Source organism: Macrosteles quadrilineatus, unplaced genomic scaffold, assembly GCF_028750875.1.
Source record: "Macrosteles quadrilineatus isolate MER2022 unplaced genomic scaffold, UCM_ALF_1.0 Scaffold_2__2_contigs__length_208266976, whole genome shotgun sequence".
Classification (NCBI taxonomy): domain Eukaryota; kingdom Metazoa; phylum Arthropoda; class Insecta; order Hemiptera; family Cicadellidae; genus Macrosteles; species Macrosteles quadrilineatus.
The window spans coordinates 193,621,346-193,649,320 of NW_026542595.1; the positions used below are offsets into that span (position 1 = coordinate 193,621,346).

Genomic DNA, 27,975 nt, shown 5'->3' on the forward strand with positions numbered 1-27,975 from the left:
CCTACACCTCCAAATAAGGTAACTTAACTTGTAATATTATCTGGTGTAGACTTTCAAACATTATAAAAAAATCGCAACGCAACGCAAATTAAAAAATCCAATGGTGTTAGTGTTAGTTATTATTTAGAAAACTATAAATTATACCAGTATTATGATGTGAGTAAATAAACAAACATAACACATATTATCACAGAATATATAATTGTACAATATTTGCATGTAATGTATTTAATATAGATTTTTTACATAAACAAAATAGCTGTATATTTTACATTTTTATATAAGGTTAAGTAAGGATATACATTAATAAAAACATACAGGAAATGTTACATAAAACAGCATAACTAAATTCGATCAAAAACTAACAATTTTTAGAATTTTATATGAAATAGGATTGTTATGTACAAGGATAGGGATCAGCTAGCTTACCTGGTAGACAGAGTCCAGATTATCCTAAGTACACACATAAAACACATAACACAACACAGAAAAACTTGACATTTTTATATTTTATTTGAAATTACCTTTTTTATAAAACCTTGTAGAAGTGTTAGACCAAAGCATTGGAAATCAGTATGCCTGCCATGGTGTGGTCATCAAAAGTAGTAGCAAACAAGTCAGGGCCCTTTACTAACTCAACTGGAGAATTCTTTAAACAATTTGTTCTTTTTACATTATAGGTTTGATATGCATTTCTAAATGCACGAGTGTAGGAGTCCCCATCCGCGAATTCCTGATACTGCGGAGATTTGTCATCGGTTGGGGGAGGGGGAGAGAGAGAGAGATTACACGTGACCGTGAGGATGGCTTCTGCTAGGGGTGGACAAACCAGCAGGATGCTGACTGTATTCAAGGAAATGTAGTTATGCACCTCTGACTGTGAAAGGAAATGTATTGAATTTTTAACCTAACCTAACCTAACCTTACCCACTGCGACAAGCGCATAACTGCATTCCTATGAACGCGGTCATCACCCTGATCGTCAACCCCAAGCGTAGACAACCCTGACTCTCTCCCCCCTCACACTCTCTTTCTCCCGCCCCCACCGTTGGCAAATCTCCGCACCAAGAGGTGGCCGACGGCATTCCCCATCTACCTGACACCCGTTGGCAAAACTCTGGTTCCCAAATGCACAAGTGAGCTTTTTTTGTTAGAGTGTGATGCTCTCGGCTGTGGGATATTCTAAATTGAACCAATCTTTGATAGGAAAAAGAAAGCCTTTCCTTGTCCAAATAATACACTTGCTCTACCTTATGAAATTAGAAGTCGGTTACTCTGAACAGTCTGAACATCACAAGCGTACTCTGACTTGGTTTGACTTTTTTTTTACTTGTGAAATGGCGATTTTGATTAATATTCACAGTAGCCTTATTCATAAAAATAGAAATTTACAAAACATTCGCACATGGGAAGGTAATAAAATCTTTAAAGAGATTAGTTTTGGTTATAGTAAATTAACTAAGGTTCCAACTTGTATGTTTGTACAGAGAGTATGATGTTTATCACCAATATCAAAACCACCCAGGTGTAAGTACTTATTATTTTTGTTTATATAACAACCTATATATCATAGTTATCTTAATGCTGACTTGTTAAACTTACAAAAATATAAAAACTAAGTGGAATGTGCATCTTGCAAACAAATAATATAATAATAATAATACTAAATTCACTCTTGATTTCATGTGTGGTTTCAAACAAGATAAAATAGAGCTATAACAGAACAAAGTTTGACACAGTATTTTTTTCATGGTAACTTTCAAAGCTCACTTGCATATATTTCTATCAGTCAATATTAAAGATGCTACTGGGCTAAAATACTGTAGGCTAATGTATCTATACAGATGATACAAAAAAATAACACCATAAGCAACAAAAACACAGCCACCTCAGGATCTCTTGGATACAACAACACTACTCTTCCCATCCTATGACAGGGAACAAGCCGAGTTGAGAGTTGACGTAAGCAGTATACTTGTCTTCAGGAACCGACACTTCTCCACTAGAGCGAGCCACGTAGTCTCGGTAGATGTCGAGGGATTTTTCACTGACCTGAGAAAAAATGTCACTACTTTAAATGTAGTTTACGCAATGACCGCGTAAAGACTATTTACGCTTAACAATTAAATTAGTCTTAACAGCTGATTAGTTGACGTTCGAAGCAGTAAAATTTTACTTATTTTCTCTCAGTCCTTGAACCTCATTGGTCGGTTACTAGTGCAATCAAGTAAAACAACAATGCTGTAAAGTGAATCTTTTCAAATCTAAGAACTGAACTAAAAAGGCTAGGTTGTAGGTAAAATTATTTTACAGAATTGTACGTGTATCCATCTCTTGCTTAAAATATGTTCAATAATAAAAAAATGAACTGACTAACCTGGAATTTTACACTAAGGCAGATCATATATTCTATGATATATGTACTAATAACTATAGACTATAATATAGAACTAATAACATTGCTTGATCACTGACTTATCCATGACCTTAAAATCCACTGAGACTCAGTTTTGGGATCAAGTACATATATTGATTGATGTTAGGGATCTGTTGATTCTTAATACTAATTCTCGATACCACCGATTCTTAGCCATTGGACATTGTACTATTTTGTTTAGAGTTAAAAGCGAAGGACCACAACATACTTAATTTTAATCAAAACCATTCCAGATATTTTTATAAAAAACTGATTTTTACGTTATTTTATGGAAAATCAAAATTTTAAAAATTATAAAAAAACGCCTGGAGAGAAAATGGATTAGTACCCACATACCAAATTTAATATAAATCTGGGTACTTTCCTGTTAAAGGGAACATTCATTATTATCGATGATTTTGTTATCGATATATTGATATTAACAATTTGAAACATATCAGCTGACAACTACGATAAATAAATATTGTTCAGAATCAACAAACAATAATTAAAAAAAATATTGAAACCAAACTGTTCTAAACTAACCTAACAAAACTAACCAAACTTGCGGTAAACCAATTTAAAACTTCCGTTTAATATTCTCCACTCGCCTATTCTGTTATCAAACGTAATTTTTAAATGGTACAGCAAGTTTGGTTGGTTATGTTAGGTTAGCTTAGAACAGTTTCATTTCTTAATCCATATGGACTATATTTTAGCATAAAGATCAGCTGTCAATTTGTAATGTATCGTAAAGGAAAACAAAAATATCAATATATCGAGAACAAAATCATCGATAATAATGAATGTTCCCTTTAACAGGAAAGTACCTAAATCTGTTATGTGGGTACACATCCATTCACACACAGACACTAAAATTATTAATACATAAGAATGGGAACAGATGTCTTCTCAGTTCCTTGGTAATGATCAGTTAAACCAACCAGTCAACTAGTTTCATGGTGGATAACGAGACCTCTACTTTTTGCTAGGCAGAGTAAATCAATCCGATCTTCGGTTGATAAGGGTCATAAGAGAGGTCACTGTAGTTTATGTTTGAAATTATTTGTTTTTTTACTATTGGAAATAATTTTCTTGTTTTAACGTTGTTTTTTTAAAATTCATTGATTATTTTCGATTTCAAACTAAAGTTCACCTGAGGAGGGGTCACTTGGAAGGTACTGTCGTCGCTCAGTTGCTGCGGACAGACTGGAGGAGACAGCTTGGACATGACACTGTTGACAGCCAGCTGCTCTACAGTCTTGTTGGCTAGTCGATGCATCAACACGTACCTGGAAATAACAAGTCGGGGCTACTATGGGAATATGATCAAATAAAATACCTTATACAGTAATCCATTAAACAACACACTTTTAACCTGTTTAGAGACAACGGTGTTGACAACGTATATTGTAATACTTGATGCAAAATAAAGATCTTGCAACCAAAATACCAATCAACCAAAACGGCCCTAAAACACCCAAATGTGTTGAAAAGAAGATGAAGAGAAATGATGGAGCGATGAAGGGTGTTGAAAGTTTACTGTTAATGTAAAATAAAAACACCTTTATTATATTGCTGCTGAAAAACATATTTAAAGATGAATAATTGATCTACATAGGCCTTAGTTTTAATTTACATAGTGTTGTTTAAGTAGAGAATAAATATGACAAGTTAAGAACATATTTTAGTGAAACTCTAACCAGGCTAATGGAATTTTTTAGTCTAGGCCTACAGCTAATGGCAGATTTATTTGGAATATTTTTTATGGATAGACTGAGGTAAAAACGGCCAAGTCTTACCTCTTATACAGCAGTGTATCCTGACGGGATGGGGGAGTGAGATCAAACCCGTAGGTCTGCCGACACGAGGGGAACAATGAGTCGAAGGTGATTAATCCGGTTGTACCGGACACTTCCTTGGCTGGAGACGAGTGGTGTGACTCCGAATAAGCTGTTGTTATCTCTTCCTCGTCACTCTCCTCGGAACTGATAACAGATAGAAAGTTTGTCTACATTAGTCAATCACATATTTTTTATGGAACAGTACATTAAAAACAACCTAACCTCTAACAACAAACAACCTTGACTTGGATTGAACCCTTGGTTGAATGATACATCGTTAACAATTTTTTTACACATGATTTTTTTAAGGTGTTCCCTTCCGGATTACTTTTAAACTTTTAGTACCAATGGACGTTGGCAACAAAAAGTTAATAATTAACCTCTAAAAATGTATTGTTGACTTGTTTTAACAGAAACAGAACTTTACGTTTGAATCCTAAAGTACACTTAAGACTGATTTGCATTTGATGAGAGGGGCAGACAAGTCCACACGATTTTTGACCATAGCTTATTGTGCATAACATTTTCCATATAGGCCTACTTAATACAATAAGGATTTTTTCTGTAAGATCCCTTTTCACCTGTCCTACTAAACCAATTTTTACAATTGGGGTGTTATTTTAATGCTTATGGTAGGGACGAATGGTAACTAAAAGGTAATTTCCTTAATGGCTTTGCCCTCCTACCAATTCATTTATTTCTATGAGTTCCCTTACAAAGATCCAGTAATGCTGACTAACTTGCTTTATAATGGTTTAAATTTGAGTTGTAATCTAATAGCAGATTTTTCAATTGAATGTTTATTCACAGTCAGATATTAAACAAGTGACGAAACAGTCAATGAAAATAGGTTTAAAATAGGTTACTTTTGGCAGGGTCGTCCTTAGGGTGGGCGATGCCCAGGGCAAAGGTGGTCACGCCCCCCCCCCTTAAAGTTTTTTTGCGCTCCGACCAATACTTACACAGCATACCTTAAGCTTAATTACATATATAAAAGGGTAATTTATATACCTATATATATTCAATTACAGGATTGTACAAAATTTCATACTTCATTCTATATTAGATTTACATTTAAGTATATTTGTATAGTGTTACAGATGATTGTTATCTACAGCCTCATTTTTCAGATTTGTATTTATTAACGCCAAAACCTGATAACCTTCACAACTCATGCAAACCTACAAGATCGCAAAAAAATAGGCTACGGTGCCCCCTTAGCCCGGGGCAGCATGCCCCAGTTGCCCATCCTTCGGATGGCTCAGACTTTTAGATAACATCACCTCATACTAGCTAAATTGAACAAAACAAAACACATTTTCTTATTCTCAAGACTAATACCTGGAACATTCATATTTACTGGAATAATCATTTGTACAACTGTTTACATAAAACATATAAAACATCTTTACATTGCAGTGTTTTACTTAGAATGGTGATTTGATAAAAAATACCCCCGTCGCAGCAAACCTGCATACTAAGCGAATTTCCATTTACCCGGCTTGATTTCTACTAAAATATTCCCTATAAATTTTCAGATTTATTTCCTATTTAAATAACATTATTTTAGTGAGTAGTTAGGTTTGCTGCTACGGGGAAGATGTTGAGGTGTGTTTTTTCAATTGAAATATTGATAGCTTAGTATGAAATAAACCAAATTGCCAAATTTGATTAAAATATATCCATAAACAAGCAAACTAGAACAGTTTATTTATTCTCCATAAGAATAACATGGGAATTTTAAATTTACAATTTTTTTAATTTTCTCCGTAGTCAATGAACATTCAAAAACACTTCAATATACTAAATTATTTGTTTTTTTAAGCTCTTCGAAATGGTCTAGAGAGAAATTTAGAAATTTAAAGTTTTTAGGGTCAAAAAAGAGAAATACCCATTTTTACCCCATAAAACCCCCCATAAACCCCTGATCCCATGGTCCGATTATGCTGGTTCGCGAACTCGTTCGAATAAATGTAGGTTTACACGTTTGTACCAAATTTCATCAAAATCGGATCAATTTTGCTCGAGTTATCGCGCTAACGGACACATATATAAATATATATATATATATATATATATGAATTTGAACGGATGGTGTTTTTGGCCTCTGGGGACCTCAAAACGAAAAAGTAAATCGGTCCCGGGTCTAGGTCTTACCATGAGACCTACGGTAATAGCTTATTCCCTATATGGGAAATTCGCTAAAAAAAAAAAAAACTTAGCTCTTGCATGCACAAACAAATATTGAAATATAAACTTTTGCTATGACTCATATTCTTTGATCGTTAGTTTGCATTCAAGAATAAATTTAATTTTTTAAGTTTTTTCCATCAACAACACAACATTGCTGCACTTTTTCATTCAGCTTGTATGCTTTCAGAATAAACAATTAGTGTTACCAACCTATCAGTAGACGCAGTGCTGCTTGTGGAGCTCTGACCAGTGAGGGAAGGGTTTTTGCCCGTATTGGCGCCCTTGGCAGTCTCTTCCCTGCGACGGCCCGGTCTCACCCTTACCGTGAATGGGGAGAAATCAGTCACACAATGGGGCATAAAGTCTCTGGAAAAAAACACAAACATTATTGTCAGGGTGTCCAGCAAGTTTTGAGAAAAAGTTCATAGACAGTTTTATGTTCGTAAGTTCATAATTTCCAGCAAGTTATGAAAGTAATATTCCAGGACAAATTCAGGTTTTCAAGGTTCAACATTCATAACTTTTAGGTACAAAATATTCACTTAAAAAATAACTCATTAGTCCCTAATAGTATACTGAAAGGTGTGAAGGTTTTTTGAGTAACTGTAAATGACACCTACCTCACAGAATGACTGATGTTGTTAGAGTAAGTCTCGTTAAGTTCACTGAACTCATGAGGTCGATGGAAGTCTGCGTAAGCGTCCACAAACTCAATGTCCTGCGGCGAGACTTGCATAAACGCCTTACAGGTTTTACGACACAACATCTCGGGGAAGGGTAAACACTCCATCACCTCTTCGTCCCACCATTGTGTCAAGGGCTTCCTACAAAGAGTAAACTTCAGTAGAGTTTGACATTGAGTAAGGAAATACTCAATTTGCTTGAATGAATTCTACACCATTTTTAGGCAAAAGAATGGACAATGCTTTTAGAGGAACTCAATCAAAATCCATAACAATTTAGTGACCGTGATGGGGATTGAAAACTTCATGCACCAAATTCCAAGAAACTACTCACTATAAAGTGTTTAACAGAAATGCCATCTGTTAATATTTTTTAATGCAAAGTTCACAAGCCCACAAACACACAACAACAACACAACACAAGAAGTGACACAAGTGATGTCTTTGATTTTAACATCAAACACTTATTTACTCTTTCCGAAATAATTCTACTTCTACTCAATCCATCATAAGTATTACAAGAAAACTGATTATATTTGCTTGGTATTTTATTATTCCCAAATTTTTCACATATTGATTGGCATTATTGGGTGTCCTGAGCTAAAATTCAAAGTAAGTTGAATCATTTGTAAAATTCTACGGGAACTTAAAACAGAGATGTTGGTGTAATCTTTAAACAGCGCTGGTTAAAACTGTGTAACTTTAACTAGACACGTAAATAGAGTATGGTAAAATAGAGATCAACGTACATCTTGTGCTGAGTTAGACTGATCATCAGGGAATTGTGTAGATAGTAGTCAGTCACCTGTTCCCAGATGGGAGAATTATGTTCATCTGGTACGAACAAGCCGAGAAACAGATTCATAGCGTGTTGTTTCTCAGTATCTGTCGACACATGGAGCATTAAGTTACCGGTTGAAAACCATAAGTGCAGTGAATGACAGGTTTTCTTTCCTTAAATTTTATTTTGCTAGTGTATAAATGCCATGACCATTTTTTCACAAGAAAAATGGATCTAGAGGCCTAAAACAGCTTGAGGTGGGCAACAAACTTTTTGTGACAGTGGACCCAGCTGTTCTTGATTGTCAAGCTTTAAATGAATGGTCCTAGCTAAAGACTCAGCTGATCAGTTACAAAGCTACACAATACCACACTCATCTCCCATTCATATTTGGGTTAAAATACTTTTCAGTGCTTTTTTCATCCAATAAACCTTTCTGTTAACAATAAACTATTGGGTCTCAGTATTTTCTTGCAGCTAAAGCCGTGGGTAATTGACGACATTTTTATAAAGGCAACAAAATACAAGCTCAACACCTTAACTACAAGAGCAGATGCGCCCGTAGAATTATTCTTTAGAGGATTTATTAAAGAGAAATAGGTTATACATTAAAAAACAAAAATATATAAGCCAAAATTATAAGTATATATTCTCAAACTTTATATTCTGAGAGCTTTTCCTCATATTTTCCAGTTCCTAAGCCCACATTGTCATGGCTAATCTAGCTGAACCCACCGGAGAAGGTGTTGCTGTAGTATCTGCTCAGTGTCTGCATGATGTCGTTGCCCTGGGACGTCCAAGGAGCAGTCTTGCGGTAAGTCTTGATCCTGTGGACCAATTGCGATCCTCCATACTGCAGAGCCAAAGTGTCTCCGTGGTCTTCATACAACACCTGTGAATAAAACATACACTCAGATAAGGCTCTAGTGGTTGAAGAACTGGTTTAAGTTAACATTTTTTGTTTACCTGTATTTTTTTCTTACCTGAACAAGACAAGTGAGAAATATTTAAGTTTAATACTTTAAGGTTTCAAGATTTAATATTTCTGGTAAACTGGTAGCAACCCCTATTAAATATTAGCTAAAAAGATAATTCTTGTTTTTAATAAGATAATAGGAGTAAAGGATGGTTAAGAGGTAGACATACTACATGAAAACCCCACAAACTAGTCTACACTGTCGCAGTCAAAATAGACTATCATATCAAAACCTTAGCCTTTGGGAGTTGATCACGTTGAACTGGTAAAAAAATTGTGTAGTCGTTTTTGATGCCTTTCAACAATCCATTTTCGAAGCACGCTACAATTTGACTGTAGAACTGGATCCTTTCCAACAACTGATTGCTGAAACGCACTCAAAACGTTGACCAGTACTTTCACCACTTCAACAATCGAGTCTTCTACCAAAGATCAATATCCAAAAACTAAGTCTTGTTATACTTAAACCATGTCAAACTGCAATATCAAAGAACAAAATTCAAATAAGGGAGAGTCAGAGGTGAAAGAAACTTAAGTGAGTGACAAATTTACCTCGAGCAAGCGCACACAGTCTGAATCAAAGTCCAAAGCTGGCCACTGTAAGAAACCCATAGAACAGAGCTGATAGCCGAGTGCACACTTGCCCAGGGCGAACTGAGCAGTGTTGGTACGGTCTAGACAGTCGACACAGTTGACCCTGATGATGCCCGTCTGTGCCCATCCCTCGTTGGTCTCTCTGCCCACCACAGTAGCCCCGGGGTAGGGTCGGTAACTGGCGTAGAACCCAGTCTTGGTGACAGCTGTGCGAGCTATGTCTGCTAGCCCTCCCATCACATTAGCTCCCTTCCTGAATCACCAGTCATTTATGTATCAATTTGTGTTATTATTATCATAAGGATTATTGTAGAATGAAGTAGAACTTTGTTGTCACACTTAATACTTAGCCAGTATTCCATCACTACTAGGATATCAGTTGACATTGTCAATATTCCTAAAACAAACAAAAAGCTGGTAATGGGACAATATAAAGGATTGATCATAATTTGAATAGTAATTGGTCAAGTAATACACTTCAGAGAAATAAAAGATAGACTTTGTAGTATTATTAAATTTAGAGTTGTCTTGAACTTCTTTGATTCTTCCAGATAGGTAGTTTCTTTATAATCTATATATTAATTTGAAACTGTTTTTCTTTGTCACAGCTATTTTGAGAGAACGGCTGGGCGTAGAAACTCGGTAGAGGTGTCTAAAGAAAGGTCTTGGTCTGTAGATGAGCCATCAAAAGAGAAACATGGTGAATTCCCTTGGGGCTCTGCCCCCGTGGCCTTTAAATTCCCATCCCATGTTATTCTTATGGAGGAAAACGGGGTTTTTGTCACAGCTAATTTGAGAGAACGGCTGGGCGTAGAAACTTGGTAGGGGTCTCTAAAGAAAGGTCTTGGTCTGTAGATAAGCCATCAAAAGAGGAAAGAGGTAAATTCCCTTGGGGCTCTGCCCCAAAAGCCTTTAAAGTTGCCTCTTCAGATTTGTTTACATTACGACCATCTATCTATATATTAATAAGCAAGCATGTTTCTTTAAAACCTTTTTTCTCAGCTCGTGTGCATCGTAGGGAAAATCTACGCATACCGGTAGAAAGCTATTTTCCTGTAGGTGTGCAGAATCCCTTTATAAATTTAAATAGGCTCAAAGATAAGCACAAAAAATGAGTTTAAAGATTTGGAAAAATTAACATGGGTCTTATGCGTTGCCATGCTGGTGACGAAATAACAACGAAATATAAACAGGAAATCAAAACAAATGGAAGAAACTCCAATCACATGTTTTATTTACAGTGTGGGGTGAAAATAGAGAAGTGAGTACATTACATATTTTTGGTCGAGTTTCGACCACTGGACGACCTCTCGTATGCATAATTCTACACTATTTTTTAATGCAACAGCTGTTAATATTTAAATTGTGATTTATTGAATTTGTCAAAATGAAGTACAGTATTTGCAATGAATTTTTCTGATTTTAAAATTGATTTTCTTCTGCATCGTGTCATGTTTTGCAATAAAATGTTCTATTACCAAATCAGTGGAAAATCCTAATATCACAGTAACTTTTAAAATTATTTCTTATGGAGTTAACTTATATCTATTGTATGGGTTGGTTTCTGCCTTTTTTACCACTACTTGGAGATTGTACGTAGGTGATATTCTTTGGCATATTGCATCTGTAGACGAAACTTGGGTTGGTGTAATTATTACAATGGAAAAGAATGAAAAATCTTGGACAATTTGATATAGGCTAAAAATAAACTGAATTAACAATGTGCTACATTTCTTGAGCAATCATTGAAATAACCGATTTGCAAACAATGGAAACATAGAAAAAGTCATAGAACACAACCAAGTAAAAGAAATAGAAATAATGTTTTTTTTTTACACTAAAAACACTAAAAAAACAAGATCATCTTTTTGAAAAAAGATAAAATATTTACAAAAGATTTTGATTATATCTAACTGTTGTGTAGATCGTGAGTATTCCCATAATCTTTGAGTCGCCTGTAATGCTTCGCAATTGCTCGAATTCGAGCAACAGGTACACTAGTAATAATGATTTGAATTTCATAATACTGGGCTTACTCAGTATGACGTAATGTTTGTTTTGAACCAAGGATTGACTCTCAAGTTTAACTACCAAGAGCCTTGATATTTTTGTTCTGTTTTACTTTTTACTTCACCTAAAGCTAACCTAATCCAGAAAACTCACCCTTTGTTAATACGCGCCATGTCAAAATGGACATACTGAATGCGCAAGTCGGGCGGTAAAAACTGATTGAGATATGTAATGGCTGACAGGTATTCCCCACTTAGCATACTCTCATGTTTCTTCTTCTCTCTCTCCTTCACGAGGTTCAAGATTATAATTGGAGACCCGTATCTTTGGAGGAGCTTATTGAAGTGGGCACCTAGAAAATGGGAAAATGTTGTTCACACAATATTTAATCAATAATAAAGATAAATACCCCGTCGCAGCAAACCTGCAGACTAAGCGAATTTCCATTTTCCATGGGCTGGATTTCTACTTAATTATTCCCTTAAAATTGTCAGATTTATTTTCTATTTAAATAACACAGATTTTTATGAGTACTTAGGTTTGCTGCTACAGGGAAGGTATTGAGGGTGTTTTTTTTTTATTAAAATGTTGATAGCTTAGAATGAAACAAACAAAATTGCCAAATCAGCTTAAAAAAAGAAATAATTTTGTATATTGAAGCGTTGTTGTATGCCTAACGGTTACGGAGATAATTTAAAAAAATTTCAAATTAAAAATTCCTATGTTATTTTTATGGATAATAAAAAAACTGTTGTAGTTTGCTTGTTTATGGATATATAGGCTTATATCCATTAGTTTATGGATATATTTTAAAATCAAAATTTTACCTAATTTCGTGAGGAATAGAGTACAGGCTTATTTGGTTTGGATACAGTCCTACTTCATCTAACACTAGACGAAATACCAGTGTTATGTTGGTTCTATCAATCACTGGAGACAGTTTTTCTCAAATAAACTAGCCAAACTCCATCCCTTTTTAATAAATCCAAACAGCCACTCGCTTTCCTTTAAATTATAGGCAAAAGAAGTTCCACTGAGACACACCAGCAGTCTGTGCGAAGGGGTCACAGAGGTCAAAGGTTATGGCAGGTTTGGGCACCATCTTGCTGATATCCTGACTCCAGTGAGCGGGGATAGAGCCGCGCATCTGCACAAACGAGCTCATCCTCGGGTTGTCTGTGGAGGAGATTCCGATATCTTCAACCAGCTGCTCCGTCTCCACCTCATTAGCTACATCTCCCTGCAAACAATCAATAATTGAGACTCGACCTTTAGTTATACCTTGTGTTGTATCCTAACCTTCCCGTGGACAATTGAGTAATGCTTATATTTCTGTGGTGGTATCGGATTACTTTGCTTTTCCAAGAAATTAAATTAAAATTCTGCTGTTTAAACATTTGGAAACGGTCAAAGAAATTCACCTCGTAAAATTTAAAAATGAGGGGACATATTTGAGGAAAGCTTTGTTATTCTCATACCACACTAGTATATAAATATAGGATAAAAGCAGTTTGTCTACAGTTACCCAAGTTAAAAATACACTTCTCGGTAACATATTGGTGTATTTTTAGTAATAAGAGTAGTTTTTCTGGCATACAGGGTAAAATCTGTTGATTTTCAGTTATCATGTATTGGTCACACAATGAAAATAAACTACGAAATGCACTGTACAATTTCATTGTGCTCTGATTAAACACAATACACTGAACTAGGTCTATCTACACTTATTATTATCGTTTCAATTTTGGCACAAGTAAAAACTTAATTAACTGTTTATAAATACTTTTGTGGCTCAGCTAAAAGAAAGACAGCTGAAAAAGCCTTCAAATTTTAGCCATAGACATTTCACAGACTCCAATGACCCTTTACAATACAATGCATCCCTTTACTTTCCTTTGCATCCCTTTGCTTAGGTCTAAGCATGGATCTGTGACCTTCAGTAACCTTTTGCCACAATCTTCTGTGACATGCCCAATAATTCTTTCCAAGGGGAAATTTTTGGATTTCAAACACCCTTGGTCACTAAGAAAATTACAAGATTTAATAGAATCTCACCTCAAAGTTTGCGCCTCTCTTGAGAAAGCGAGTGCCGGCGTATTTGTTGGATCTCCTGGCGATGAGAGCGATGTAGACTGACCTGCCGAAGATGCTGACACACGATTGGCTTATGAAGCCGTGCATGATGTACAATATCCAATCAGGATGAAGCTCCTCCTCCACCTTAGATAGCAAGTGAGAGTTCCACACATATCTGCGGTTAGGTTCACTTCTCACTCCATAGTGAACCGAGGGGTGATATTTGGGATCCGTGGATTTTGTCGTTCCTTCTCTGCTGTGGGAGCTGTAAATTATTATGTTGTTTCTTAATGCCAAATGGCTAAATCATTATAAAGTTCATATTTCGGCATTAGCCTTCTTCAGGTTATCATGTTATCATTATGTCAGCACAACAAAATTATTATCTTCAAGAAGAACTGTTAATATTGGAATTAATACTAATTTGAAATAATAACTTCGCCAATATTTCTGAATTTTTAATTTTTATGAGGCCTTTCGCCAGCTATGCTGGCATCATCAGACACATCAAAAAACTGAAGGTTATGTTTATGTTTACAATTGTAACAATTGTACATAAACATAACCTTCAGTTTTGTGATGTGTCTGATGATGCCAGCATAGCTGGCAAAAGGCCTCATAAAAATTAAAAATTCAGAAATATTGGCGAAGTTATTATTTCAAACTAGTAAAATTATTATGTTAGGGATTTTTGGCAAAAAATGGTAATTAAGATGAAACTGGACACAGCTAAAACAGCTGTTTATGGTCAGTATCAAAATCTTAAAAGGAATCTCACTTATCCTTCACTTAAATATTCAAGATGAAAATGTAGCCTACAATCCAAAAACTAGGTAACTTTCAAAAACTGATATGCTTATTTATAAATGTATAGTTTAAATCGCCATATTTAAATCGCATATTTACATGGTCAGTTAATGCCTATTGATGGCTCTCTCCGGTGGGTTGCCCATTCTTTAGAGTATGAATTAACCTGGACGCTGCACTTCAATGGCTGGAGACTTGGATTTAGTTTAGTAAGGGGAAGATATCTATATAATTAATACGCTACACGAAACTTTGTCGGTTGAATTCCTCTGCCATTTCTTAACCGATTTTATCCATTGACGTCTCATTGGAAAGAGCGTGTCGCGTAGATTTGCAAACTGGCCTTACATTTTTGAAAAAGTCCCTTGGGCTCTGCCCCAGTGGCTTAGAAAGTTCCCATGTTATCCTTATGGAGAACTTAGTTGTTTACATTTTGATCAGCTGTATAATTTAATTGCTGTTATTTATTTTTCAATTCAAAGTCTTTTAAACTCATAGGAAATTATGATGACTTTTATTTGTTTTTAAATAACTACTTTACTTCTTTGCAATTGCTCGATTTCGAGCAACGTGTTTACTAGTTTTTATATATTTTTTACATTTTGATTAAGAGAAAGTAACACCAAGTATAGTTAGTAGCAAATTTATCATCTCATCCATTTAACACTTATTTTTGCCTTAAATTACAAAGGGGTAGGACGTCGTGGTTTTACGAATTTAATCTCATGTACAGAAATTATTTCACAACTTGAATTATATTTAGCGGCTGGCTAAAGAATCTATACAGCATATATTATCATTGTTACCTACCTAGCTCTTTTTACATTTTCGTCTTCTCCTGGGCTAGAGGACGAAAACAAATCTTCTTTTTCTGCAGTCTCGACAGGCCCTTAAAACAGGCACTCAAATAAATAGCAAGTGCCAACCCAGTTTCGTATATTGGAAAAAACCGATCACCACAAAAAAAGGGAAAAAGGCGAAGGGAATTATGGAATAAGGAGAAAAGTATTGGTTTACACGGTTTGTATTTTGACAAAATTACTTATTCGCATAAAAATATTATGAATAGCACGTTTAAGCATTTGAGGAATAGACTACTACTAATGTTTTGATAAAATTACATTTTGAAATTAGAAAAAAAACCTTAAATTTACAATATTAAGTACATTATCAGTAACATACTAAGATTTGACAAATCTTAAGAATTCTAAATGAACAATGTAGGCTAATGGCAGTAGAAGCACGAGTGCGTAGAAGAAGTATAGAACAATAATACTTGAATAATACCACACTGGAAGCATATATTACCGTACTGGAAGCATAATGTTAAGGGTAAAGTAAAAAAATTATTTTGACAAAACAATTTTAGTTTCAAGCACAAACAAGTATGTTTAAAAAATTGCACTAGAAGGAATAAAGCTCCTATGTGAATTATGCGTATGTAAATATAGGCCTACACTTGTAGCTAGTAAAACGAAAACTAGTTACATGGTAATAGTAAACATAATATGAACTTACCTGGAGTTTTTGGATGTGACCCACAAGGTACTTGAAGATGACTAACATTTTTTGGGATTGCCATATTGACTTGTAATGTATGAGTGATGTCATAGCCATAGCTAAAACAAACAAATATAAATCAAATCAGCTGATAAAGTTAAGAAAATACTCTTTGATTGTAATTCTTCATCTAACTTATGCTCCTTCCACACTATACGGTTGAAAACAGTACAATTTTACGTAGTGTTATGTTTCTTTCACATTACACGGTTACTGACCTTACGGCAAGATAAATGTGTTTACAAAGTCATAAACATAAACAGTGTCCAATTGACCGGTCAGATTATAAACGGTAAACATTGCATCAGCTGATCTATTTGCACTGGCTGGTGGGCTTCCATTGGATGAAAAACCTTGCAATACATACGCCACTGACGTACGGCCACAGTGTAACAACCGTCTGGTTCAGTTGCAGTGGACGGCTACAAGACGGCACAGTTTTCTGTCATTACCGAAGAGTGTGAAAGCTCCTGAGCAGTTTAAAACCGTACGGCAAAAAACGTATCGTGTGAAAGCATCATTACCTTTTGAAAAGAGTCAAGGTAATCCACATAACAATGACAAACATACAACGTACAATTTGTTCCCTAAGACTTAGCCAAGTGTAGTAGACTAAGTACAAAAATAAATATGAAAGAGAGAGAGTTTGATTTCTTTCTTTGTTTAATCTGTACTTGAGAAAGTTCACCAAGAGGTGAAATATTGTGTGTTTTATGTGTCTCCTGTGTATATTTAATCTGGACATTTAAGGTAAATTAGCTGATTACACTTAGTTCTAAAAATCACATTTATCCGATTAACTCAAAATAGAAAATAGCCAAAGATGCACACATATCATATTTTAAATATACTGTTGGGAACATTGACAAGCAATTAATAACAGAAACAAAACATTGTGCCGATTTTCAAATCAAAAGATTTAAAATCCGCGACAGGCAATGGACAAGTCAGTCCAACATGACGTAACGCGGAAGGATACGAACTGGAAGACCGTTGGGAGCCGTGCCGTGTGCAAACGTCTCGTCGTCACTCGTGGCTCAGTAATCGCGTAGTCAACATGTGAAGTCGCGTTTTGTCGCTGGTGTAGGACGAATTTATTAATATCTTAATTCGTAGCTCGGAAATTAGCGTTCGGGCGGAAATTGTACGTGCATCAAACGATCGCAATTGTCAAAATTTCGCCGAATTGCATTTGGGGGTGTGTTTTATTAGTATTAAGTCGAGACAGTTGAGATGCCGGATTGATTGTTCGCGTTCGTGATGAAAATTCGTACATGCATCATATCGATAGCAAATGTCAGTTTCTAGCGAATAGCGGGTCGTCGTGAAGGTATTTTCAATTGAATCATTAAACGCCAGCTCGAAAAAACAAGAATTAATAAGTCCTACACCAGAAAAAACCGTGTCGTGATATTCCGCTCGGTCAGACAAAAAGTCAAAATTACCACGAGTCAGTTTTTAAATGTTCGGTACGCGTGAATCTTCGTCGGAATGAATGTTTATGTGTCGACATGTGTACGTAAGTAAATGTTTGTGTCATTTGTGTTTTAGTATTAAAATAGTCTTGCCAATCTGCCACATTTTTTCACATGTACCACTCGTTTTACAAGTTATGAATCATGTTTTGTTTGGTCTGAGATTTTCATGTTTCATTTGGTCTACTTAGAGCACATGGTCACGATTCAGGATAAAATGTTTTATTAAATTTGGTTATGTCATACAAAGAATTTAAGTTATAATAGTGAACCTAGTCAAATGAAAATTATTTATTAAATTGAATTGAAATGGTATATTAATTTAAAGAGCAAAGTTTATCTGTGATATTATTATTTTTGTATTCTATGTAAAGTCAGATTCTATCATCATCAGTATTATTATTTAAAACGTTTGTATTTCATGTGTAGAATAATTTTTGAACAGTATTACATTTTTTAATAGTGAGAGTTTGATTGTGTAACGTAAATGGGGGTAACAGAGTGCTCGGTCGAAGGCTAGGGTTGATAAAGGGTCGTGATTAAATAAAGTAAATTTCATTTTCAAACCCCACCAGGGGGCAACTTTTTGTTATACTCACACCTGTATGAAATACTTAAATTGTATTACATAAAGGTGTGAGGTGATTTTGCTTGATGGAATGATCAATTAAGTAAAGAGTATATTTTGAATATAAGTGAAGAATTTATTTTTTTTTCTTTACAACATTAAATTGATTTCTTTTGAAAAGCAGTGGTTCAATTCATTTAGCTGTAGGGAAAAAATAGTTCCCGAATGTAAACATTGTGATTTTTTTCTTCCATGGCCAATCACCATTCAGATCAAGTTCAAATGCTTCACCTAGAAAATCAAATCAAACATCTTCATTTCAAACAAGTGGTACATTTTATAAAAATTTTTGTAAAAAAAGGTTGATTTTATAAAAAACACAATACAAAAATTACTTTTGGAACTAGGGACGTTCATGCGTCTGAGGTGATCTTAAGGACATGAATATTCTTATGAAAATCATTCCATGTGGTTGGTCTATATTGGCTGTGGTCTTATGTGTTCCGCCTGGTTGGGTTTGTCATCCACCTTTGGATAACATTTCAGCCCAAACAGTTTGAGTGATTTCAGTTCAGATGGTAGTATAAGACAGATGGGGGTAGACACACATACAGACATGCTGATACACACATACACGTGTAAATACAGAACTAACCTGAAATAAAAGTTGCTGGAGAGATCAATACTCTGAAACATCTTGAGGTACCTAGCCTCGTCTGGATGCGCCACTCGAACGCTCTCGTGGGGAATGTATACCATGTAAGTGTCCTGGATCTTGTAAATTGTGTGCAGACCCACCACAGCCACTCTACGCCGCTTGGTCACAAGCACCATGTAGTAGCCTTCCATGAACCTTACGAATCCTACAAAAACAGCGATGCACACCTTAGGCCCCTGTTAATTTTTTCTATTTTTAAATTCATTTTTTGTGCTTATTTTTGAGCATTTAAATTATAAAGGGATTCTGCACATCTACAAGCATATATGTTTCTAACAGTATGCATAGATTTTCCCTGTGATGCACACAGAAAAAAAAAATGTTTTCAAGAAACATATTTACCTATTAATATATAGAATTTTCACACAAAATATTTGGATTGTTATTCGTTGATGTTGTAAATTTATCATATTTTTTACTGTCGTTAGTTATTAAACTATTATTCATAATATAAATAAAATATGAATAAAGGGTTAATATTCATTGGCCAGACTTGGTTAACAGATGTTAAAATCAAAATATAAATCACGGCTTTCTTCTGAAAGCAATAAGTCCTGCAGTCTAGGGTTAACCTTAAGACCTATTTCAATTTACGTCCATTTGTTTAGTTGTAAACAAAAAGAATTAAGTTTGATCTAATGTCAACAGATAGCGCCACCATTTTGAAAATGTAGCCCTTAGGAACTGTACTTAAGTGATGCCCTTTCTTAATATTCTGAGACGTATTTGCACATCTACTTGAAAATACCTTTAATTTGACACCTCAAACGTTAAAATCCACCAAGCAGTTATCGAGTCATGACTGTGAAAATAAAACTGCTTGCGTAATAATAATATAGAATTAGATTAACGGTTTGCTGCTACGGTGAAGGTAAAAAGTGTTTGTTGACCATACGTCAACAACCAACAAAAAAAACGTATAGGATGAAATAAATAAATTTGCCAAAGTTTATCAACATATATCCATAAACAAGTAAACTACAACAGTTTTCATTTTCTCCATAAGAATATCATGGGAATTTTAAATTAATCTTTTTTTTTCCGTAACCGTTAAGCATACAACAGTGCTTCAATATACTAAATTATTTTTTTAGCTCTACAAAATGGTCTAGAAAGAAATTGCAAATTATTTTGTTTTAGGGTCAAAAATGGAAAAACACCATTTTTACCCCATAAACCCCCATTCCCATGGTCGGATGGATAATGCTGGTTCGCGAACTCGTTAAAATAAATATAGGTTTATACAGAATTTCATCAAAATCGGATCATTTTTGCTTGAGCTATTGTACTAACTGACACATATATATACAGTAAACCTCCGATAGTTCGACACTCCTTGTAGTTCGACACCGGCTGAGCTATTTTGTCAAGTGGTATTTAATGGTTACTATTTTGATGTAAACTGACTTGAACATTAATTTGTCGTTTATTGCTGACTTGAGACTTAACTAATCAACAGTGAAATTGTTAAGCTTTTTAGTATTTAATAAAATTTTGTGATTTCTATAAAAGACACGTGTTTTTACTTTCCTTTATGTTAAACTCCATTTACTCCCTATAGTTCGACATTTCAATAGTTTGACATCCCTTAACTCCACAAAGTGTCAAACTATCAAGGTTCTACTGTATATGAATTTGAACGGATGGTGTTTTTGGCCTCTGGGGACCTCAAAAAAAAAAATAAATCGGTTCTGGGTCCAGGTCTTACCATGAGGTAATAGCTTATTTCTTGTATGGGAAATTTGCTAAAATTGTCCAGGCTTTCTCACTTTTTTCATGTAATATGTACGCAAATCCAAATTCAAATAGTAAATATTTAATTTCTACCATGTCAGTAAAATTTAATGTTTGTAGCAAGTAGCAAGCGTTGGCTTGAGTTGCCACAACTATCCAGCTGATCATAATGTAAACAAATATGTTCTTCATTAAGGATAACATGAGAACTTTAAAAGCCACTGGGGCAGAGCCCAAGGGACTTTTTCAAAAAAATTAAGGTCAGTTTGCAAATCTTCATGACACGCTCTTTCCAATAAGACGTGAAAGGTCAAAATTGGTTAAGAAAGTGCGGAGGAGTTCGAAGGACAAATTTTGTGTTGGCGTTTTAATTATATAGATTTTTGCCTAAACAAGATCAGTTGTCAATTTGTAATTTAAATGCGTTTGAATATATTAAAACAGAAGGAATATGGATCATAAAGAAAAACATAAATATTGATATATAAAAAAACCATAGATAATAATGAATGTTCCCTTTAAAAGGAAAGTACCAAAAAATGAATTAATTGATCCCATTACATTTGCAATTCAAAACAAAAGCTACTAAAACCATTTTAGGCTTACATATTTCCTACTTTATATTACTCCTCTCTTAGAAAAACAATTAGATGCATTTACTCTCGGTTGTAGTCTGTGGTAAGATATGACTTACCAACAATGCCAAATGCTGAGACATCTGGTCTAATAGCACCTCCAGCTCTACCTCGGTTTCCCATATCTATCATGTTGATAAGATCTCTTATCTCATCACGGGAATACTCAACTTTGTCATCTATCACCGATAATTCTTGTGGCTCCAATCTATCTATCTTCAACACTCTAAACTTGGTTTCAGAATTGTTTGATGCAATTACAAAAAGTCTCTGAAAAAACAAAGATAGAGTGTTAATATGGTGTCATGCGTTTAAAACATAGTAGGCCTAGTCTTAATAGAGAATCTACTAAGCCTAAACATATAACTTAAAAGCAAAGGCGCTGGAGATCATTACTAATCCCATTATCGGCTGTATAAGTTTAATAGAACTGGAAACCAAGAAGCCCATTAACTACTTTAACTTACAAATTAATTTGAAGATGCTTAGTATAAACCAGTGCACACCAGCCTTCAACAGTCTGCGTGAACACAATGAGTGAGAGCAACAAAGACAAGCAACCAAAAACAACACAACTTAAACATAGACGGAAGGAAACCTGTTACTCAATGCCTTTTTGAAACTAATAAATAGTAAATATGGTTGAGTTTCAGTAACAAAAAAGTGTCTACAAGTTAATTTATGTTAAGCTATCATTAATTAGGTTGGTTTCACCATGGACAAAAAGTATTAAACATAGACTGACAGCAGTGCTGCTGGCCACCACTAGGAATGCTGTGTAGTTACGGCGCACACCGCTGCAGCGTCTGCAGGTAGCATTCAGCGAGGAGCCGACGATAGCAGCGAATTGAATACTGAGCACACTCTAGCAGCACATTGCAGAACCTTTCTGTCAGTCTATATTTATTCTATTTGTCTATGGTCTCACTGATTAAGTTCCCACTTCATATTCTTACTATTGCACATTGGACTAATTAATTGTAATAATGATTGTCTGTTGACCCATAACAATAACAGAAAATCAATATATGGAGTGATATTTTTTTTAAGCGATATTTATATAGAATGAAAATTTCATCCGATAATATATCGGTATGTTCTATGTTCTATTAAACAGCCAGAATAAGATGGATCAGGAAATACAAGCTAGATTGAATGGAGCTGATAGATGCTATTGGAGCTTATCAAAACTTTTGAAAAGCAGACTCCTGTCAAGAAACACCAAGGTTCGAATATATCTGGCAATAATCCAACCTGTTCTTCTCTACGGTTCGGAAGTATGGACCCTCACAAAGAACATAGAGAGAAAATTAATAACTTTTGAGAATAAAATACTGAGGAGAATATACGGACCAACTTTGGAAGATGGGGCGTGGAGGATTAGAAAGAATAAAGAGTTAAGGGACCTTTATAAAAGACCTGATATTGTAGCTTTAATTAGAAGTAGGAGAGTCAGATGGCTTGGGCATGTTAGAAGAAGAGAAGAAGGCAGCAGTATAAGAAGAGTGTGGAGGGGAAAGCCTGAAGGAAGACGCCCACTGGGGAGACCGAGATTTAGATGGGATGACCAGGTTGCTGAAGACATCGGAAGACTGGGCGCAGAGTTGGACGAGGCAGAAGATAGAGAAAGATGGAGGCACCTTGTTGGCGAGGCCAAAAATCTCCTTGGATTTGTGTGGCCACAGGAGTAAGTAAGTAAGTAAGTATGTTCTATGTGAAACTGTACCAGTACTCTTCAAATTTTCCAATACAACCATTAGGGCCATTTCTTTACCCAGCTCTTGTTTAGTCCCTGTTTTGATAATTTAGAGTGTGGAGGATGATACTGTCACCACAACAGCTTCTTAGGTTATTTTTCTAAAATATGCAGAGTGAGACCTTGCAACTTATGTTATTGAGTTAAAACACTTACACGTCACAAATTGTAACAGGCAAGAAAAAAATACACAGTACCTAGCCTTGTTTGTATCTTAATCGATAGGAGAATGATTAAAAGATAGGCAAATTGTGGCCAGAGGGGATTAGAAGGAATGGCTGCCGATGTCTCAGAGTTACTGTAACTGCAGAAAAGTTAACTTTTTGACGTTGACCAACACCAGGCAGGAATTCAAATTTTAGTTGCAAGCCTCTTAACTTAAGTTAACAACTGATAGCTACATTAGGCCTAGTAATGAACCGTAAACAGTTGCAGTCATTGGTATGTTTGCCAATTCGGTTTCTAAAATGTGGATACAGTTCCGCAGAGAACCTACGATATTTTACCCTACATTATCGGGTGAAATTAGATTTTGATCTAATCACATCGGATGTTGTTTTCATGCAATATAAAATTCAATTTATGTATTGAATAAGCTTATGCATATTTTAAGCCATAGGGACTTTTCAAGAAGACTCTTTCATAATGTGCTGTGACAGTAAAGTTATGTTAGTTTAGATCAGTGTAGCTTAGTTTAATTTACGAAAGTAACAATAGTTTAAAAGTTGATACGCCTACCTGTTGTTTATTCAAAGAAACACACCTCCAATTAGTGATTTGTGTGTGTACTATTTAACCCTCTAATGGCGCTGGTTGATTTTCGACTACTAAAACGCGAGTTCTCAGTGGCGCTGGTCAATTTTCGACCAAGAAGACATGGGTCAGGTTTTTCTATTATTAAAATATAAAAAACCTTTTTAAAACCCAATTAATCTACCATTAGAAAGAAGAGATTCCGAGGATTCATTTTCATGCAAAAAACATTATTGAGTATCATGTGGTGGAAAGTTTTGGTCACCTGACTACAAAAACAGCTGTTTTAGGCGATTGTCAATTAAATTGTAAACAATATTATAGGTTGGCCGCTTAGAAAGCGACTTCTTCGTAGCATTGGTGCAAGAGAGAAATACCGAGCTGTGGGAGTGAGACGGACTATGGCTCTATCCACACTCGGCTGCCGCCCGCGCCCCTCCCGTCGGTCGTTTTCACACTGAACGAACACGACAATTGTACGTCACCAACACCGCTACGCCCCAATGTCGTGGGAGTTGAATCCTGTGTTACCAAATGGAACTGCTTACACACACACCTACACCTCTCTGGTGTGCCCCACCGGGGCCTAAGAAGATTAACATTAATGTTTTATCCTCCTAGGCTGGGGGCCACATTGTTTCTAAATACGGCCCTATCATAAATATCGCCTTCACACAGTCCGTGAGGACTATTGATGCAACCTGCATGACTGATGACAATTCTTTAACTTAGGTTGGTAGAGAATTTATATCGATCGGCCAAGTAATAGTGTCAGTTAAGCTGTTGTAAACTACTTGTCCTCTTAGTGCTCGTACTGGGTTTAACAAATCTTTGTAATAAAAAATTTATAGTAATTTTCATATAAATATTGTTATGATAGGGGCCCGTGTGGCTGAGCCTGTCACAATTGGCCCGTGTCGTGTGTACGTTGACGTTGACGAGCGCCCTAGCGGTACGCATCATATTGCCACTGCACTGCCACTATTCTGGCTCGGACTCGGCACTACTGATCAGAGGGATTAGGGGCGCATGCGTGGTAGACATTGTTACCACCCTCACTTCACAAAATAAAAGTTATTAACTAATAAAAATATATAATACGTTGTGTTAAATATCAAAACAACGATGAATTTACCTTTAAAATTTACAAAAAATATTAATTTCAGTTTGCATTAGATTTTAGAAAAATTCAATACCCTCCAAAGCTCCATCAATGCTGTAATTTTCTCCTCAGACCTTAGGATCGGTATGGTTGGCCGGTATATTGCTCTGTTTTGCTTTGGAAATATAACCTAGATCATTGAATAGTCAAGGCCTAGATGCAGTACAACCATAGATTAAATATAACTCACTCAAGTTGACATCTTATGACATTGTTAATTCAAAATTTGTCAATGTCTAGTTTATGTTGGTGACACTTGACGTTAGTTATCACGTAATTTTGTTTCTATTATTTTAGGGTTAGTTCTATGATGTGGGTTTTAATTTCTTTTAATATAAACAGGAGACGACCTATTTTTAATGATTAGATTGTTTTATTTTGGATAAAATAGGTTTAAATATAGATAAAACGTAGGTACTCCTTAAATAAAAAGAATTGTTTTCAGCTAGGCTAATCCAAAACGATGACAAATCTACTAAAGGAGTAAGTTTAATCTATGGTATCACGTACTGTATGGAGTTCATGATTTTGACCCTGAATTGGAATCAATGGCCATGTTTTTTTTGCATGAATGCTCGGTGAGTTGAGTTGTTTTGTTTCAGTCCCACGGCCACAAACCTGAGCATTTAGTAAAGGCATAAATTTGCTAAAAGTGTTTAAGACAGCATTTTGTTAATGCTAAACAAGTCAATTCTTTAAAAAACTTGCAATGCAACGATTCCGCCGAAGAGTGGTATTCAAGCAATTAACTTAAGCCTATGGTCGTGATATAGCTTTAAATAAAGGTTTGAAGGAAATTAACTGTGACCAGATTGGGGGGGGGGAAATTGTTTTGGGCCTAGGGGCGCAAAAATTCTAAATCCGGCCCTGGGCCTCCCTGCACAGCGGGCCCGTTATCGCCGCCGCTGAACTTCACTTCTAACAGCCAAATACAGGAAGACAATTATGAACAAAACGCTAAATTCCTCGGAATCACACTGGACAACTGACTAACATGGCACAACCATATTGAAAGTCTGGACAATAAACTATCCCAAGTTGTATATGCCCTAAGGAGAATCAGGAAAATCACAAACAAAGAGATCTGCAAAACGGCATTACCACGCTCTCTTCTCCTCATACATTAGATATGGCACAATTGCATGGGGCTCTGCCAATGAAACCGACCAGAAAAAAATACTAGTTCAACAGAAAAAAGCCATAAGAATCCTGGAACAAGATGATCAAGAAGAGCATTGTAAACTTCTCTTTGTCAAAAACCAGATCCTCACCTTAACATCCTTATATAGCCTATTTACGAAACCATCATCTTTATCAAAATCAAACCCACCTCAACTCAGAGTATTTAAACTGTCATGGTCGCAACCCCAGAGTAAAATCAAACTTTAATCTAAACCAACATAGGCTCAAAAACCAGAAAAACACCGAATTACATGTGAATAAAATTATACAACATCTTAAGGTCACACATGGCAAGTTTACTCGCTGCTACTTTAGTCGCCGCTTGTACTCGCAGGCTTGAAAAACACTTCCAGTCACACATGGCGAGTTGTAGCGACTACTTCAGTTTGGTTGTGTAGGAAATTACTGTGCTGAGGAAAATGTCATCTTCGGTACCTATTAAAAAGGGAGGCTTTAAGACGTCTGTTGCGGATTTGCGTTTGTGATCTGTGCAAAAATCAAGAAGAAGAATAAATGCAAGTGGGTTCGGGAGTGGATAGGGACACAAGAGGGTGCTTCGTCAATACCAATGAAAGAATTAGCAAATGAAGGCCTCAATCATATTTTAAAATAATGAAGATAAGTTAACCGTTCCAAAATTTTATGAGTTGTTGGATATGGTAACTTATCATCACTAATATATGAAATAATATACATTTTTGGAGTAAGGCAATTTCATGCAGAAAACAACTGGAAATAGCTTAAAGATAAATGGCAAGTGGGGACAGCGTCGATTTCAAGGTCGGCTAGGCCTACTAGCAACTAATCACCTCAAAAGTTGAACATGTCCAACTTTCCTAGCGAGTGAATATTCACTCACAGGCGAGTGCTAGTCGCCGCTACTTACTATGTCACATACAGCGACTAGTAACCGCTTCTCTAGTCGCTGCGTGACAGAGCCTTAGGCCTACCTAACAAACTTTAAGATAAAAACTCGCTCTCTATCTTTAAAAAACAGCTGAAACAATACCTCATAAATCGACCATACTACAAAATTATAGAATATCAGGAAGAATATACATTTCCTATAAAATAACACTCACGGAAAGTAAATAAAAGAAACGTCTTATAACACTTGCTCATACTGTTACTCACAAGACGGTAAATATACCAAACAGATGGTAAGTGGTGATCGATTTTGATTGGACACTCCAATCATCATCAGACCCAATAGGCGAAATCTTCTAGAAATCTTGTAAATTTCGCCTAATGCGTCTGATGATGATTGGAGTGTCCAATCGAAATCGATCACCACTTACCATCTGTTTGGTATATTTACCGTCTTGTGAGTAACAGTATAAGCGTAAATATATGTTTTAAGTATTATAAGACGTTTCTTTTATTAACTTTCCGTAAATTTAATAACACGTACAATGCTGATCAAGAAGCTATTTAATAACACTCAAACAAACACAAATCATACATTGACCCACACTACAACACTAGGCCTACACACAATCAAGAAAGAAGAAAGATGAAAAAGAATTGACAATTCCCCGGTCTTCAAGGACTGCGGTGAAGACTTCAATGGTAAAGGATAGGACAGAGGCAAAACTGGAAAAATATCCACACTGCAAAAAGTAAAGTAGGCCTAGGCCTATGTTAGTTTTTATATAATTAGGTTACCTAACCTCATACTTACAGATTTAGTTTCGTAGAGAGCTATTTTTTGTATGGAACTAATAATGGGGTGCATTACTACATCCATGCTGGAGAAATAATTTGATTACTGGCATGAAGGTCGTGATAGTCGTCCGTCAGGCTTTCAGAACAAAGATGTCTTTGATTGAATGAAAATATAGCAATGATAACATTGATAATGATAACGGCGTCTGCTGTTTTTGTTGTTTGTTTTCGCTTTCCTCTCCTTGAAAAGTTTCCATTCCATCATTCCATGCCATGCCATTGTTTTGCATCGACTCCCGTGAGCCTGTCCAGGACGCGAGTCCAGTTAACGGAAGGCTCAGAGGACGCTCCATGACGCACAATTCTATTGGCTCTCATAGCGTGACG

The 27,975-nt window shown here is 35.6% G+C and overlaps 1 protein-coding gene across 1 annotated transcript; it reads right to left on the reverse strand.

The window, feature by feature from the left end:
* Window positions 1-221: 221 nt before the first annotated feature.
* Window positions 222-27,778, reverse strand: LOC128987282 (polyphosphoinositide phosphatase-like). The gene is made up of 16 exons (XM_054408048.1): window positions 27,605-27,778; window positions 21,130-21,340; window positions 18,639-18,846; window positions 15,899-15,999; window positions 15,191-15,269; window positions 13,553-13,838; window positions 12,542-12,737; window positions 11,651-11,849; window positions 9,446-9,740; window positions 8,653-8,809; window positions 7,886-8,021; window positions 7,074-7,277; window positions 6,664-6,819; window positions 4,219-4,404; window positions 3,573-3,708; window positions 222-2,052 (listed from the first exon to the last, which is right to left on the reverse strand). Exons 1-16 carry the CDS (start codon window positions 27,668-27,670, stop codon window positions 1,915-1,917), a joined length of 2,754 nt encoding a protein of 917 aa, XP_054264023.1. The 5' UTR covers window positions 27,671-27,778; the 3' UTR covers window positions 222-1,914.
* Between the last annotated feature and the right edge of the window lie 197 nt (window positions 27,779-27,975).